At 42.0% G+C, this 16734-nt stretch overlaps 1 protein-coding gene across 3 annotated transcripts in view; it reads right to left on the bottom strand.

Annotated features, from left to right (window-relative positions):
- The window catches only part of stau2 (staufen double-stranded RNA binding protein 2), a 536959-nt gene that overhangs the window by 463703 nt on the left and 56522 nt on the right, over positions 1 to 16734 (bottom strand). For all 3 annotated transcript variants that reach the window (XM_041189442.1, XM_041189443.1, XM_041189444.1), the window contains exons 3-4: positions 15747 to 15877; positions 3306 to 3465 (exon numbers count right to left, since the gene is read on the bottom strand). In XM_041189442.1, coding sequence (XP_041045376.1) covers positions 3306 to 3465; positions 15747 to 15877 — 291 coding nt within the window. The remainder of the gene's footprint in view (positions 1 to 3305; positions 3466 to 15746; positions 15878 to 16734) is intronic.

Raw genomic sequence — 16734 nt, 5'->3', positions numbered from 1 at the left:
TGTTCCCGATGGTGGGGGAGTCCAGAACCAGGAGTCACAGTCTGAGGATACAGGGTAGACAATTTAGGACTGAGATGAGGAGAAATTTCTTCACCCAGTGAGTGGTGAGCCTGTGGAATTCGCTACCAAAGAAAGTAGTTGAGGCCAAAACATTGAATGTTTTCAAGAAGGAGTTAGATATAGCTCTTGAGGTGAAAAGGATCAAAGGATATGGGGAGAAAGTGGGAACAGGCTATTGTGTTGGATGATCAGCGATGATCATAATGAATGGTGGAACAAGCTCGAAAGGCCGAATGGCCTACTCCTGCTCCTATTTTCTATGTTTCTATGTGAATGTGTCATCCCTTTTGTTGGATTTTTAATCACAATTTTTTCTTAAATATAGTTTTATTTCCTTTACTTCCACCTCTCTGGGAGGTTTACACCTTGGTGGAGTAAGTTACACAGTGTTGGTAATCCTATGGTATCTCACGTAAGTGATCATATGCATTTTGCACTCACAGTCTTTTAGTGTGAAAGGTATTACAAATGAGTCTGGCCTTGCCCTCAACTACTGTCCAAAAACGGATGCAAGCAGGAATTACTGAATTAAATGAAAAGCAGAAACCCATATGACGTTTTGTCCCTCTCTAGCCAAAAAGTGCTGAAATCAAATTTATCAATTGATCTGGGTGAAATCAGCTAACTCAACACAGACTGGAAATCAAACCTGGATATTCTGATCTGTGTGGTTTAGTGCAACAAGTAGTACTGTTATCCACAGAGCCATTGGGGAGTTCAAATCCTGGAAGATCAGCACAATTCCTAAAAACTCCAAAGCAATCCATGAGGGCTGGCAACCTTAATCCCAGGTTTACCAGTGGGAGCAGGGGATCCGAATACCACTCCCCTCCCCCACCTCCTCCAACTAACACACAAATCCCAAGGTAACTAGGAACAACAAACCTTCTCTATATAGGGAGAGAGTTTGATACCCTTATGAATGGCAAAGGATTTGAGACCCACCCAAGGGGGTTATTGCCCCTCCCCCAAAACTGGACGAACATTTAACTAAAATGTCTTCTGACATTGAAGGAAGTCCCAGTTCTTTATCAGATTAAAAGAAAAATAGCAAATGATGGAGGTCTAAATAAAAGTAGAAAACCTCAGACAAACAATAAAATCATCTGCACCTGACAGTTTAACCTTTTGGCTACGGCAGGAATGAAGAGTTCTAACCTGTTTTCTCAGTTGCGGACAGTTGTGTTTATAGAAATTGTCATTATTTCTTGACAATTTTTGGAGCACATGTTTAATGTTTGTTCTCTTCAAAATGTAAGTCCTCCTGTCTGTTATTTTGCTCAACAACTGTTTTATTGATGCAAATCTTTATTAGGCAGAATTTTTCGCTTGTTGGACAGGCACGCGACCAACCCGAACGAGTGTAAAATGACGCGCAGTGACATCAGGCGAGCATCCCGATGTCATCGTGCACTCACGCGATATTTCAGTCAGCGGGCGCCTGCGGGATTGGCAGCACACCCACTGACAATTAAGTGGTCTATTAAAGCCCTTACTCAATTAATTGAGTAGAATTTTTCACTGCCCATCCAACCGTTTGGTTGGCGGTTGGGCACAAAGGCCGAGCGGTCTTTGCATTTTTGGCCAAACTTCATCCACGAGCGGGATGAGGTTTCAACCAATGATTTAAAAAAATAACTTTTTACACTCCTATTTAACATGTCCCTGCTCATGGGACAGAGTCACATGAGGAGACATGTTTTCATGATTTTAAATATCTCTATTTTTATGGTTAAAAATCTTCAGCTCCCTGAGGTAGCTCTGTGCCTCCGGGAGCTTTTACTGTGCGGACATGCGCGAACTTCAGCGCTCACACTCCTCCCTCTCGACCCCAGCGGTGCATGTTTCACACTGGCAAGCCGTTAATTGGCCAGCCAGCGTGAAATTGAGGTTGGAGCCCAATCACGGACGGCAGTCGGCTTCATGACTGTTTCCGGGTGCACCCGCCCAAAAAGGCAATATTCTGCCCATTAATTTATTTTTATTGAGATGCAACGTTCAGTTGTATTTAAATACAGTGAAAATACACTCTGATATCTGCTAAAGGATGTCACACTGGGTGTTCAGTACAATTAAAATTCCTTATGCTAAAATAGTTTCCACTGTATTCATATCCAGTACTGTTAAAAATATCCAGTCCCTTATAGTTGTTTCTGTTTTTCAAAATGGTAAACCATATTTCGATGGCTATATCTCTATTAGAATTGCTCTACAGTGTATGAAAAAAATACATTGTTTATGCTAATTTCATTCAAGTTACACCACCACCAATGGCAGTTCCACTTGGACAGCCTCTACTGGAGGGAATCCCAATTGTGTCAGCCATGGCTCAGTTGGAAGCACTCTCGCCTCTGAATTCAAGTCCTAATCCAGGACGTGATAACACAAAACAGGCTGACACTCCAGCGCTGCACTGTTGGATGTGATGTCTTTCATATAGCCAGGACACCAGTGTCCTGGCCAATATTCATCCTTCAATCAACATCACAAAAACAGATTATCACATTGCTGTTTGTGGGAGCTTGCTGTGTACAAATTGGCTGCCACATTTCCTACATTACAATGGCAGCTACACTACAAAAGTACTTCATTAGCTGTAAAGCGCTTTGAGGTATCCAGTGGTCATGAAAAGCACTATGTAAGTGCAAGTGTTTCTTTTTTTCCCTTTATCTGTACTGTATGTATTGTAAGACTTAAAAACACTAATGGAAATAGCATACTTGGGGTCTTGCCAATGCTGATCATCTGTTCTTCACCTACCCATTATATAGATCTAAATAGTTTCTCCAGGCACAACACATGTTTGGAATGACAGGACCTATAGCTATAATGCTGTATGATTTTCATAGTTCAAAATATGAAAATGTCAAACTCATGCCATTATGTTTTACTGAAATCCTAGGTTGACCTACATTTTCTACTACAAGGAGTTGCTGAGGCATAAAAAGCATTGATGTATTTAAAGGGGAAAGTTACATAAACACAAGAGGGAGAAAGGAATAGAAGGTTATGCTAATAGTGTTAGATGAAGAGGGGTGGGAGGAGGCTCACGTGGAGTATAAATACCAACATAGACTGAATGTTTCTGTGCTGTACATTCTATGTAACCTATGTAAAAACAGAATGCAACTAATGTGATCAAAAGATTTGAATTCTATCAATGTTATATAGAAACATGTTTAAATTGTTATGCCCCTATTTAAGTAATGTTAATATCAAATAATTAGCATAAAATGCACCAGTACCTGGATTATTATTCATAATATTTTTTGGTGGCCGTGGGCATGGTTTTGGGAGATTAGTCTCACTCAATGCTTTGGCTGCAGCAGCATGTTGAGCCTTTTTAATGCTACTTCCTTCTGCTTCCCAGGTTTGATCTCCAAGAGTCAATTGTACAGTGAAGATCTGTATGAAAAGAAAATCAAAATCAATTATGCCAATGATTGAGGTTTACTATTTTCTGCAAACATCTTAAATAATCTATCAGACCTTAACATAGCAATCTCGTCAGGGCACATACAAAGTGCCTCCAAATGTTACATTTCTCACCTGCCTTTCTAATAAAATGATTCCTTATATATTCCACAGAATTAAACAAAACAAAGAAGTAGAAGTTAATTTCCAATAAATAGTCACAGAACATAATTCATGTCCTTGATCATTCCCTGCATAAATAATTGGATAGAGCACGCAGCCTAGGCAGCTGATAGCACAGCCGCTAATGGTAAGTGAAGGAAAGGCGGGATGCACTGGTGGTTGGAGTAAAAACAACAGATGATTGGGGCAGAGATGATTACAGAAATAGAGAGACACAAGACCATGAAGAAATTTAAACATACTGATGACAATTTTAAACTCAAGACATTGCCAAGGTAGGTAGGCGAGAACAAGGGTGATTGGGAAGTGAGAGTTGATGCAGAAGAGGATACATGCATTGGGGGTTCTGGATAAGCTGAAGTTTATAAGGGTGCAGGTGTGAGGTTGGCTAGGAGAGCCTGGAATAACTGAGTCTGAAGATGACAAATACATGAATGTGGGTTTCAACATTAGACGGGGTAATACAGGATCAGAGGCAGTATTTAGTTGAGGAATTACACTGATGAATATCATACAAACTCTTAAAGCCAGATTGAATTTTCCCACTATTTTAATAGCGGTGTTATGCTATCGGTGTTAATTTGGTTCAGTTGGTAGTACTCTCACCTCTGAGTCAGAAGACTGTGTCAATCTTAGCAACAAAGAATTCCATGAGCTCCTTGCACTTATTGTTGAAGGCAAGGGTGGAGTACAGAAAGGAAGGGGGTAGTCACTGGTCAGTCAACTACAGTAAATATTAACCGCAGCAATGAGAATTCCGTAACTAACTACAGCAGGTATTGCGCACACCATTTAGGATCCAATCACTAAACTATAGTTTACACTAAATACAAACCACACCAGTGAGGATCCAGTCACTAAATGATTAAGAAGTTTGCCAATAATACGAAAGTTGGCCATGTGGTTGATAGTGAAGAAGAAATCAGGAAAATATAAATGGATTGGTCAAGTGAGCAGAAAAGTGACAAATGGAATTCAATCTGGAGACATTTGAGGTAATACATTTGGAGAGGATAAGCAAGACAAGGGAATTCACAATAAATTATAGGACTCCAGGAAATGTACAGGAACAGAGTGCATGTCCACAGATTCCTGAGGGTAGCTGGACAGATAGAAAAATGGTCAAGGAGGCATACGGGATATTTTCTTTAACTGCCCACTGCCTGGAATATAAGTATACGTAAGTTATGCTAGAACCATATAGAACATTAGTTAGGCTACAGCTAGAGTATTGGCCACAGTTCTGGTCACTGCATTACAGAAGGGATGTAATCGCACTAAACTGGGTACAGAGGAATTCAAGGATGCTGTTAGGACAGTAGAATTTTAGCTATGTGGAAAGATTGGAAAGGCTCAGGTTCTTCTCTTTGTGACAGAGAAGGCAGAAAGGAGTTTTAATTGGATTGTATAAAATATTGGGGGTTCTAGATAGAATGGACAGAAATGACTTACTTCTGCTAGCAGAGAATAACAAGGCGGCATAGATTTAAAGTAATTGGTAGAGAAATTAGAAGTGTTAGAAGATTTTCACTCGGAGGATGGTGGAGGTTTGGAGCTCAGTGCCTGAAAGGGTGGTAGAGGCTGAAACCCTTATCACATAAAAAAATACTTGGATATGCACTTGGAGTGCAACAACCTACAAGGCTATAGACCAAGAGCTGAAAAGTGCAATTAGGCTAGATAACTTTTTTTCCAGCCATGATGGGCTAAATGCCTCCTGTGCTGTAAAGTTTTCATGTTTCTAAACTAAAGTAAATATGCCACACACCATTCATGATCCATCATTAAGCCATAGTAAATATAACCCCACCGGTGAGGCTCCAGTCATTAAACTTCAGCAAATATAAACAACACACCAGTCAGGAAGGGGTACAATGTCCATATGAAATTGGACGGAGCACAGTGTCACTGAAAGGTAATAGGGAGATGGAACTGGTACATTGCCTGTGTGAAAGGATGGTGAGTTGGATCAGGTTTAGCGTTTGTGTAAAAGCATGGTGAGCTGGGTGAGACGCAGAGCAGGACTCTTCCGATGGCGAGACTGCCCCATCATCAAAAAAGTCCACCGTGGAATACATCCCTGCTGATGTTGGCAGCTCATAGCCATTTAATGCTCTACAGAGCAATAATTGGCCGGAGACAGGACTTCCACTCCCTCACTTGGGAGCAAGTTCCATCTTAGAGAGCTGCTAGCCAATCTGATACAATTTCAGACAAACGGGGCACAGATGGCAGTGGGTTTTGCCTTCATTGCTGGATTTCCCCAGCAGATAATATCGATTGCACCCATGTGGCCATCAAGTCACCGAATGAGCACTCAGTGAGATCCAATAGGCTATCACTCCCAAATCAGGTTAAGGGATAGGTCCATAGAGACGCAGTGGCAGACATTCAAGGGGATATTTCAGAATACACAGAATAGATACATTCCAACGATGAAGAAAAATTTCAAGGCGAGGACCCATCAGCTGTGGTTGACTAAAAAAGTTAAATACAAGATCAAACTAATTGCACAAAGATGGGTGGCATGTCAGAAGACTGGACAGAATATAAAAAACAGCAAAGAATGACTAAAAGATTGATAAGGAAAGAAAAATTAGAATATGAGAGAAAGTTGGCTAGAAATATAAAGATAGATAGTAAGATTTTCTTTAGCTATTTAAAAAATAAAAGAGTTAACAAAGTGACATTGGTCCTACAGAAAATTAGTCTGGGGAATTAATAATGGAAAATAAGGTGTTGGCAGATGAATTGAACAGGTATTTTGCATTGGTCTTCACTATAGATTATACAAGAACCACCCCAAAAATAGCTGTAAATTAGAAAATAGAAGGGAGGAACTCAACAAAATTACAATCACCAGGGAAGTGGTACTGAGCAAATTGTTGGAGCTGCGAGCTGACAAATCCCCAAGTCCTGATGGACTTCATCCTAAGGTTTTAAAAAAAGTGGCTGGGGAGATAGTTGATGCTTTGGTTTTAATTTTCCAAAATTCCCTAGATTCAGGGAGACAGTAAGCAGGAAACTACAGGCCATTTAGCTTAACATCTGTCATAGGGTAAATGCTAGAAGCTATTATTAAATACATTATAGCAGGGCACTTGGAAAAATTCAAGGTAATCAGGCAGTGTCAACATGGTTTTGTTAAAGGGAAATAATGTTTAACCAATTTATTGCAGTTCTTTGAAGAAGGAGCATATGCTGTAAATAAAGGGGAACCGGTGGATGTACTGTACTTAGATTTCCAGAGACCCATTTGATAGGGTGTCACATTAAAGTTTATTGCAAAAAAATAACAGCTCATGGTGTAGGGGTGGATAGGCATGGATAGGAATCTGGCTGGCTAACTGGAAACAGAGAGTTGGCATAAAAGGGTCTTTTTTCTGGTTCACAAGATGTAATGAGTGGTGTGCCATAGGGATCGGTGCTGGGGCCTCAACCTATTACAATTCATATGATGACTTGGATGAAGGGACTGAAGGTATGGTTGCCAAATTTGCTGATGACACAAAGATAGGTAGGAAAGTAAGATATTAAGAGAACATAAGAAAGCCACAAAGGGAAAAAGACAGGTTAAGTGAGTGGGCAAACATTTGGCAAATGCAGTATAACGTGGGAAGCTGTGAAATTGTCCATTTTGGCAAGAAGAAAAACAAATAAGTATATTATCTAAGTGGCGAGAGATTGCAAATCTCTGAGAAGCAGAGGGATCTCAGAATCCTAGTGCATGAGTTGCAAAAGGTTAGCATGCAGGTACAGCAAGTAATTAGGAAAGCTAATAGAATGTTATCATTTATTGCAAGGAGAATTGAATACAAAAGTAGTGTTATGCTTCAGTTATACAGGGCATTGGTGAGACCACATCTGGAGTACTGTGTACAGTATTGGTCTCCTGATTTAAGGAAGGATGTAAATGCACTGAAAGCAGTTCAGAGAAGGATTACTAGACTAATACCTGGAATGGGTGGGTTATCTTATGAGGACAGGTTAGGCTTGTATCGGCTGGAGTTTAGAAAGTAAGAGGTGACTTGATTGAAACATATAAGATCCTGACAAGGGGGATATGAAGAGGATGTTTCCTCATGTGGGAGAATCTAGAACTGTTTAAAAATAAGGGGATGTTCATTTAAGACAGAGATGAAGAGAAATTTTTTCTCATACAGGGTCGTGAATCTTTGAACTCTCTTCCTCAAAATGCAGTGGAAACCGAGTCTTTGAATATTTTTAAGGCAGATGTAGATAGATTCTTGATAAACAAGAAAGATTATCGGGGTAGGTGGGAAAGTGAAGTTGAGGTTACAATCAGATCAGCCATGTTCTTATTTAATGGTAGAGCAGGTTCGAGGGGCTGAGCGGCCTACTCCTGTTCCTAATTCATATTTTCCCTCAATATTCAGCTGGTCACAATCACAAGAGTTTCCTGCACGTGTGCACTCACTTTCCTGGCAGCTGACATGACTCCTTCATCCTCCCTCAGTGTAGGCTGCCGCAGCAATTCATTCCACCCCCAAAACTGTGTGGTTGGATTCTATGGGACAAGGGATATTCCTTGAAGAGGTGGACACTCATCCCTTCACAAGAACATGGCACAGAGACACAGAGGTGATACAAAAAACATCTGTTCACTGGGACAACCATTGAGAAGGCCATCAGCCTTCTCTACAAGTGGTTCCAGTGCAGTACACTCCTGAAATGCAGAGGGATCTAGGTGTCCTAGTGCATGAATCGAAAAGATTAGTATGCAGATACAGCAAGTAATTAGGAAAGCTAATATAATGTTATCATTTGTTGTGAGGGGAATTAAATACAAAGGTAGAGAAGTTATGCTTCACTTATATGGGGCATTGGTGAGACCACATCTGGAGTATTGTGTATATTGTAGTGATCCGCTGCATGTAACTTGGCCCTCCAGAGAGGTGTGGATTTTGAGGACAGTGAAGCCCTGAAGGGCCATCAGAGGAAAGGGAGGAGGAGGGAGATGCAGAACACAGAACTGTCCCAGGTGCCTAGGGAGGTTGCTGGGCCCAGCATGGGGCTTAAGGAAGTTGTCAGGATGCCATTACTGGCAGGGATCATCTAATTCAAGTTTGTTTCAGCTGAGCCCCTTTGATCCAGGAGGAACAGCACAGTATGGAAATAGCCTTGAGCTGCCTATGAGAACAGTTCCATTGAAGACACAGCCTGGAACAGATCAACTCTTACGGCCAGTGAAGGATGCTCAGAGCTTTTACTGTCACTGTTCATGGGCCCTTGTTCCCCTTAAAGGTTACATTTGAAAGGAATCAGAGTGACCCACCCAGTGCTCTGCCTGATACCAAGGCCTCCACTCTCGGCCTCTTCTACATAGTGCACCCATTGAGGCCTCAGATGAAGTAGAGGTGGCCTATTCTTTTCTCTCTGCGTATGACAGAGATGTACTTGACAATCATCCTCATTATGGATGCATCAGCGGGGGCACATCCAGAGGCTGCTACACCGACATCATTGCAGGGGCAGTCTCCATCACTGGATCCTCCTGCACAGATAATCTCTCAGCCAGAGGGACCAAGGAGGCCAACGACAATGATGGTGCTCTGTGAGGAGTGATACCCTCATCCTCCTCAGTGTCTGTCTCAGCCTTTAGCTGGCGCTCCAGATGGTTGGAGAGGGTAACTAGTCAAGGTGCAACTGCCATCCCCTCCAAACACCTTTGCGCCATCACCATTACTGACTGGTCAAGGCTACATAGTGGCATGAATTCTGTGAACATCAGTGCGCAGTTCCTGCATTGACTCATATGGCTCTCCATGGGTTGGTTTCTCTGATTGGAGGAACTCATGTGCTCAAAACCATGAGATGAATGGACTCCTCCATTCTCAGCCCATGATCCCACACTACCTCAGGGAACTCTGACATGTAGGAGCACATTTGTTGCTGCTGGTCTAAATAGAGCCCCCATTCCTATGACTCCCGACGCTCTGCATCTGTGCCCAGCTGAGCAGAGCTGTATGTGATCTTCATCCTCTGAAGGGGACTGCCCACAATTGCCTCTGCCTCTCTCACCTCCTCCTGCTCACTGGTGGTGTGCTTAGTATCCAGTGCCACCCTACATATGCATGTATAAGGGCCCGCCGAGGTAAGTGAATCTGCACTGATGGAGGGTAGGTACACTCGTAAGGTATGATGGTGTTTGGTCTGAGCTCTGTTCTGGCAGCACTTGGCTTGCTGGTGATGCAGGAATCGGTCGTATTGTCTCGATGTCAGCACCTGCAGGAGACGCAAGAAAAATTACTGAGAACTAGCCTTGGAGAACAATGCTAAGGCTTCCCAGTGCATCTGAGTCTTCAGCATGCTATCAGGCTCCTTAATCTACACTGTCTAGTTTCAATTCACTCTCTACCAGGAATGCCCATCTCATCTTTGTGAACTTGCTCGTGGTCAGCGACCCTCACTATCTCCATGGATTTCTCATCCATGTTGGTGATGATGTATAATAAGCGAAACCCTCCTCCTATCTGGATGCTTTTGCGTGCAATGTGAGCCTGCTTCCCCTGCAAGGACAAAAAAGAGAGTTCAGGCACTGCTGGCCAGAGCTTATTTTCATAAGAAGCATCATGCATCAGTGTTGGCATGTCCTCAACAGCACTATGGCAATAAACCTTACTGAGGGTTTAGTAAGTGCCCAGGCTTCACATTCCTCCCAAATTCAGGCTCCTCAGCTGGACTGTCTGCTGACGGTTGGATACCCAGAGGCCTGTCCTGAAGCTCTGGTGTTGCACCCACCTTGCCATCTGAGACTAGATCCAATTCCACCAGGCCACACTCTATCTGCTCACTATGTCTGTCACCTCAATCCAGGCCTGTTTTGTCTGGGAGAGTGGCCTTCTCCTGTCACCTTCTGGGAAGAGGACCTGCCTCCTCTCCCTCATTGCCTCAAGAAGAATCTCCAAGTCAGCATCCACAAAGTGAGGGGCAGACCTGGTCCAGGTTTTAGCTCTCTGCCTCTCTATTGGTAATCGTACCACAGCAACTGATTCGGTGAAATAGCAGCCAGAGTAATGGTTGCCATGGCTGGTTTAAATTGGACCCACTCTCGTCCTGTCCCATCTATGTTCCTGCCCCCATGGCTGCCATTTGGCCCCCCCAAATAGCCCTCCAGGCAATTGACAATCTGCCCTGTGAAAATCAGGAGCATATGATAATATCTCTCAACACAACTCATGTTCTGATGAAAAATCAACAGTCTGAAACATTGGCCAGATTTTCCGACCCCATTGGAATGGGGCAATATGACGGGCATGAGCAGATAATATGGCAAGAAGGCCAGAAATCGATTCTACGCCATCGTGAAACCAGTTTACGATTGTCTGCCCCAGCCGTCAATGGTGGGCTGCCTTTCCCGCTGTCCAATGTCAGGAACATAATTTCAATGCATTTGCATCTCATTATCTTGCCTCCCTGCCTGCCAGAATCATTCCCCAATGCTGAATAATCCAGGTACAATCATGCTGACGTGTTTCACAACTGAACATAAGCGATATGCACCTAGGGAGCTGCACTGCACTTGGGACTTTGAGTTTTTTTGCCTGCCTTGCTTCAGGCAGCACTCGTGGTCATCAAAGCTAGGCTTCGCAGGCAGCAGCATGTCACATTTAGAGTTGCTCACAGGCAGGTATCTGCTTACCAGGTCAGCCATGACACAGGGGTGGCTTTTCAGTGGCTGCAGGGCTAGAGCTTGCTTGGTGAAGGGGTAGAAGTGACCTCAGGCAAGGGAAGAGGCTGCAGGTCTAGGACAATACTGGGGAAGGGGGGAATCCCAGGGTTTGTGTGGGGACACATGTTGAACTGTGCAAGAGGTCTCAAGATGATGAGGGCTGAGGTGGCAAACTCCAGAGGAGATGAGGCCAGGTGGAGATGTGAGGGTGTGTGTGAAAAAGTGAGTGGTGATGTCCCTTGAGCTGCCAGTTACTGAGATGTAAGTGAATGTGTGATGGGCTTGTGAGTATGCAAGTTTAGAGTGATGAGATGGTTTCCTTACCCTGGTGGCATAGATGAGATCATTCATCCTCTTTCTGCACTGGATGGCAAACCTCTTCTGTGCAGTGTTGGCACTGACAACCGTTGCCACCGCCTCCCAAGCCAGAGTGGTGACACTGATGGGCCTTCTGCGGCCAGAATGAGGGTAGAGGGCATCACGGCATCCCTCCACAGCATCCAAAAGGTGTTCCAGGGACACAACAGAAAAATGGTGGGATGCAGTCTTCTTGCTTTTCGGGACCATGTCTTCCGTGCAGCAGTCCTGGGCTGCAAGCACCGAAAGCTGTGCATTGCAGCTTCAGTTCAAATATAGCACCTGGCATGAGGAAATGGCATGCAGGCAAATTGGAGGAAGCCCACCAGTGACACGGTCTATATCTCATGACTGTATAAATAATGACGCGGGAAGAGGACGATATGGCGCGAAAACCTGCCATTACGGCCAAGAGGCAAAACATTGTTTTACACACCCATTACCGCACAGTGCAATTCTGGGATGATTCTGTCCATTGATTCTGTTTCTCTCTCCAGATGCTGCCAGACCTGCTGAGTACTTCCAGCATTTTCTGTTTTATTTCAGATTTCCAGCGTCTATAGTATTTTGCTTATATTTTTAATACTCAAAAACAATATTTAATGATTTGAAGTGACAAAGACAGGGTCATATTAAAGGAACTTGACAGACTGTTGGGAACAAATTATTTAATAAATGTGGTTAAAATCAGTACAATTTGAATCAGCAGAAATTGTATACAACTGGACAGGCTGTCATAACTTAAATGATGTTTTCTTTTCAGGGGAGAAGTGGAGAATTAATTTAATATATTTTACTAACTGATGCACTTAATTGAACTTAGGAGGGAAAAAATGGAAATGCTAGGAAAACACAATAACCACCCAAATATCTATACTCCCATGACAAAGTCAAGCATCTATTCACAAAGAATAGTGCTTTTTTTTTATTCATTCATGGGATGTGGGCTTCGCTGGCTAGACCAGCATTTATTGCCCATCTCTAATTGCACTTGAGAAGATGGTGGTGAGCTGCCTTCTTGAACCGCTGCAGTCCATATGGTATAGGTACACACACAGTGCTGTTAGGGAGTTAGTTCCAGGATTTTGACCCAACGACAGTGAAGGAACGATGATATATTCCCAAGTCTGGATGGTGAGTGGCTTGGGAGGAACTGCCCTTGTCGTTTTAGATGGTAGTGGTCGTGGGTTTGGAAGATGCTGCCTAAGGAGGCTTGGTGAGTTCCAAGTTTAATTTGAGACAAATCAGATCACACAGATATAAGCATACTTTACATTAATGTCCTTATTTATTTTACAAAAAGTCAAGATTATTTCATCTTCAATATTCAGTTATTAAACAATGAAACCAAGATCATGATAACAGGCTTATAAAAAGGGAAAACCTGGACCACTTGAATATTACATTCTAAATTGTCGCTTGGTAGTACAGAACTTGAATACAACTGAAAAGAGAGAAATGTTGCAGAAGCCTTTCACCTTGCAATCATCATGACAAGCGCAAGAATGCCAAATTTCAAACAAACACAATTTATTTTTATACAACAAGAGGAAAGGGCGCCGATTGGTTGACTAGTGGACTCTGATTGGCCAAAATGTTGCCATGGAGAAAGCAATGGGGTACTATAGGTTCCCCAAACTCCCAGATAATTCAAACAAGATATATTCTTTGCAGAGAACAGGTCCTTACATATCAATGTATGTCAGTTCTAGTATAGGCCTGAGGCCTGCAATCACTAATTTTTGCCATTTTACATTTTTTACATTTTATTTTTGTTCTCCCTTGATTTTCAGAGAACCTGTATTAACCCTGTATTGAATCTTAAAAGTTACTTTGTAGACCTTGATTTCACAGCTGTTGTTTTGTCTAAACTTATGTTTTTCTTTTTCTTGCTAGATTTGCTAAAATATTTGTTTTCTATTGTTTAACAGGAATCAACCCTTACTGCATTTGATGATCCTTGAACTATAAATCAGCACAATGGATAATCTTGCAGTGCTTCTGAGAAGAATTTGATAAGGACTCATGGTTGTCAGACTCTAGTTTTGAGTAAGTCCGGATGGAAGGCTGGAACGGAGCCAGAAACTGGACTTAAAGGGGCATAAGCATCCAGCATCCACTGAAGACTATGGAGGAAGGGACAGCGACAGAGTGATTGACCAGAGTGTCCATCCCCATGCAGGGTTATTCAGAGTCTTGGTAATGTATGAACCAAGGGAAGTTGTATCATTTTAGGGAACTGCCTCAAACAGACTAATTTGGGGTTGTTTTATCATTTTGGGGAAACTGTCTTGAACAGACCAATTTGGGGTTACCATTTGTGCTACAATAAAGTTGTCTTTCTTCCTTTTTTTTACATATACATATTATATAAAGTGTTTTTTTCTTACTTTCCTTTTAATAAAGCTATCTTTCTTTCCTTTTTTAAATCACTAATAATTGTTTAATAAAAATTGTTGTTTTCACATATTATTTGGTATTGAGTCACTCATTCCTGTTACGTCTAGAGTATGGCTCCAAGCCTAAGTGAGGCTCCACAAGGGACTCTCACGCTCCTACACTAGCAAGCGTAAATGATCCACATTAAGAGCTTGACTGATTATCTTAAATCGGTTATTAGTGTAGCTGTTAGCGCATTCCAGATTGTTCAGCAAGTGGTGTCCAATCACAGTATCACATCTAATATAGATGTTTTGTTTTGGGTTTCGCAAGCATGGGCTGGGGTTGAGTAAAGTCTATACTCTGCCCATTATGAACAACTGAAGGAACATGTTGTTTGATTTGGTCAACCAATTTTTGGCCATTTTCTGAAGCTGTATTCTTGGAACTTAGCAACCTGTGCAGTCAAGTTCAGTTTTAATAATAACATGTATGGCCAAATAGATGGTATAGTCATAAGATTGCCTCTAGGTCCAGCATTTGCTAACATTTTTGTCAGTTTCCATGAGAAACACATTTTTGATGGAATAAGCCCAAACCTCCTACCCTGAGCATATTTCTGATACATGATATGCCCACAATCTTTGAATCTGCAACCACGTGTAAGGATTTCTTCACACACCTTAGCGTGCTCCATCCCTCACTTAATTACGTACCTGGCATCGCACCAGCCCAGAAATTCATACACAACATTGGCAGAATGTCTTTTTGAACTGACAGCAGCATCAGACGCCTTTTTGGACAGACTGCGCACTTTCGGACCTGAAAAGTGCCCGGCCTACCTCAAATTACCCTAGAAAGGCAAAGTATCTCAAAAATGTGAACAACAGGTTAAGCAAACCATTTCACACTGCTACTATGCAGTGGCTACGAGAGCGGCATTTTCCTCTAAAAGGATGCTGCATTCAGTCCAAAAAGGCGTTCTGCCTACCACAAAATTGAGCAGTGTCATGTATGAATTTCGGTGCCAGTGCGATGCCAGGTACGTAGGCCGGTCGTCCCAACGGTTGGTTGATTGAATCAAACATGTTCCTTCAGTTTTTCATAAGAGGAAGAGCACAGGCCATACTCAACCAGCCCGTGCTTGCAAAACCCAAAATAAAACATCTACTATTACATGTGATTCCACGATTGGGCAGCACTTGCCGAACTATCCTGTGTGCATTAATAGCTACACTGACAACCACTTAAAGACAATCAGTCGAGCTCATAACATGGCTTATTTATGCTTGCTAGAAGCGACATACATTCATATGTAGGGACACGTTCTCTAAAAACAAAAAGAGTATGTTCAAGCCTTGGACAGTTTTTGAACTACCTAGGAGCTTGGGGAGCCTATAGTTCCCCACTGCTTTCTCCATGGCAACACCTCAGCCAATCAGAGTTGACTTGTCTTTCAATCAACACCCTTTTCTCTTGTAGTATAAATTGTTGTGATTGTTTGAAATTTGACATTCTTGCATTTATCTTGATGAGTGAGAGAGAAAAAGCTTTGACAAGATGTCTCTCCTTTCAGCAATACTTTCTAAATCAATATAAAGAGCAGTAATGCCACAAAATTATAATAACGACCTTTCAACAAATGCTACTTAACTATTACCTTGGCATGGGCAGGCCCTCTTTCATTCAGAAGCTTGTATTGGGGCTGAATTCTGTTGAAACGGGCTAACTCATTCACCAGGCACATTGGGGTTTTCTCTTTGGGGTTTGCCATGTTATCCTGGAAAGAAACTGCAACCAACACATTTAATAAAATATACCATTTAACAATGCCCAGTTTTGAAGAAAATAAATATCCACTTTACAACAAAAAAATGACTCACACTTCAATTACTTTGACTGAATGCCTGTACAAGACCTTGGTTAGGCCCTATCTAGAACACAGTGTCCAGTTCTGGTCCATAAAATGACTATAAAAGCTGCTGGGTTGTTTAGAAACCTTTTCACTAATCAACTTCAAGGATGAGATGTTGCTACACCTACTGGATCTGGCCTCCAGTTATGCATTATATGGTTGAGGTCCTAATGCCCTCAGGATAGGCAATAAATATTTCTTTGGCATTGTTGCCTACATCCCAAGATCAAATACGAAAAACCTCAAATGCCACTTAAATTATTTAAAATAACTATAATCAATAGAACCATCTATATAACTATGAAAAATTAATAAAACAATGAATTTTCAGATTCTCAGCCCTAAACAATAAATCAAAACCCAGGCTATGAAAATAAATTATGAGAACAAACTTAACAAAACTATTTTTCCTTTCAAAATGGATGGTTTCACATGCAGGATTTAAATGAAATGACATGGTGTAATCTTGTTTGGAGGGGGCGGTAGCCATATTGGCCTAGTAATCTAGACACCTGGACTAATGCTCAAGAGAAATGAATTCAAATCGCACCATGGCAGCTGGGGGAATTTAAATTTAATTAATTAACAAATCAGGAATAAAAATAAAAGCTAATCTCAATAATGCTGATCAAGAAACTACCAGGTTGCCGTAAAGATCCATCTGGTTCACTGATGTCCTTCAGGGAAAGAAATTTGTCATCCTTGCCCATTTTGGTCCACATGTGACTTCAGA

The sequence above is a fragment of the Carcharodon carcharias genome, chromosome 6, assembly GCF_017639515.1.
Source record: "Carcharodon carcharias isolate sCarCar2 chromosome 6, sCarCar2.pri, whole genome shotgun sequence".
Lineage (NCBI taxonomy): Eukaryota > Metazoa > Chordata > Chondrichthyes > Lamniformes > Lamnidae > Carcharodon > Carcharodon carcharias.
The sequence above is the reverse complement of the archived record's forward strand: the minus strand, read 5'-3'. Positions and strand labels throughout refer to the sequence as shown.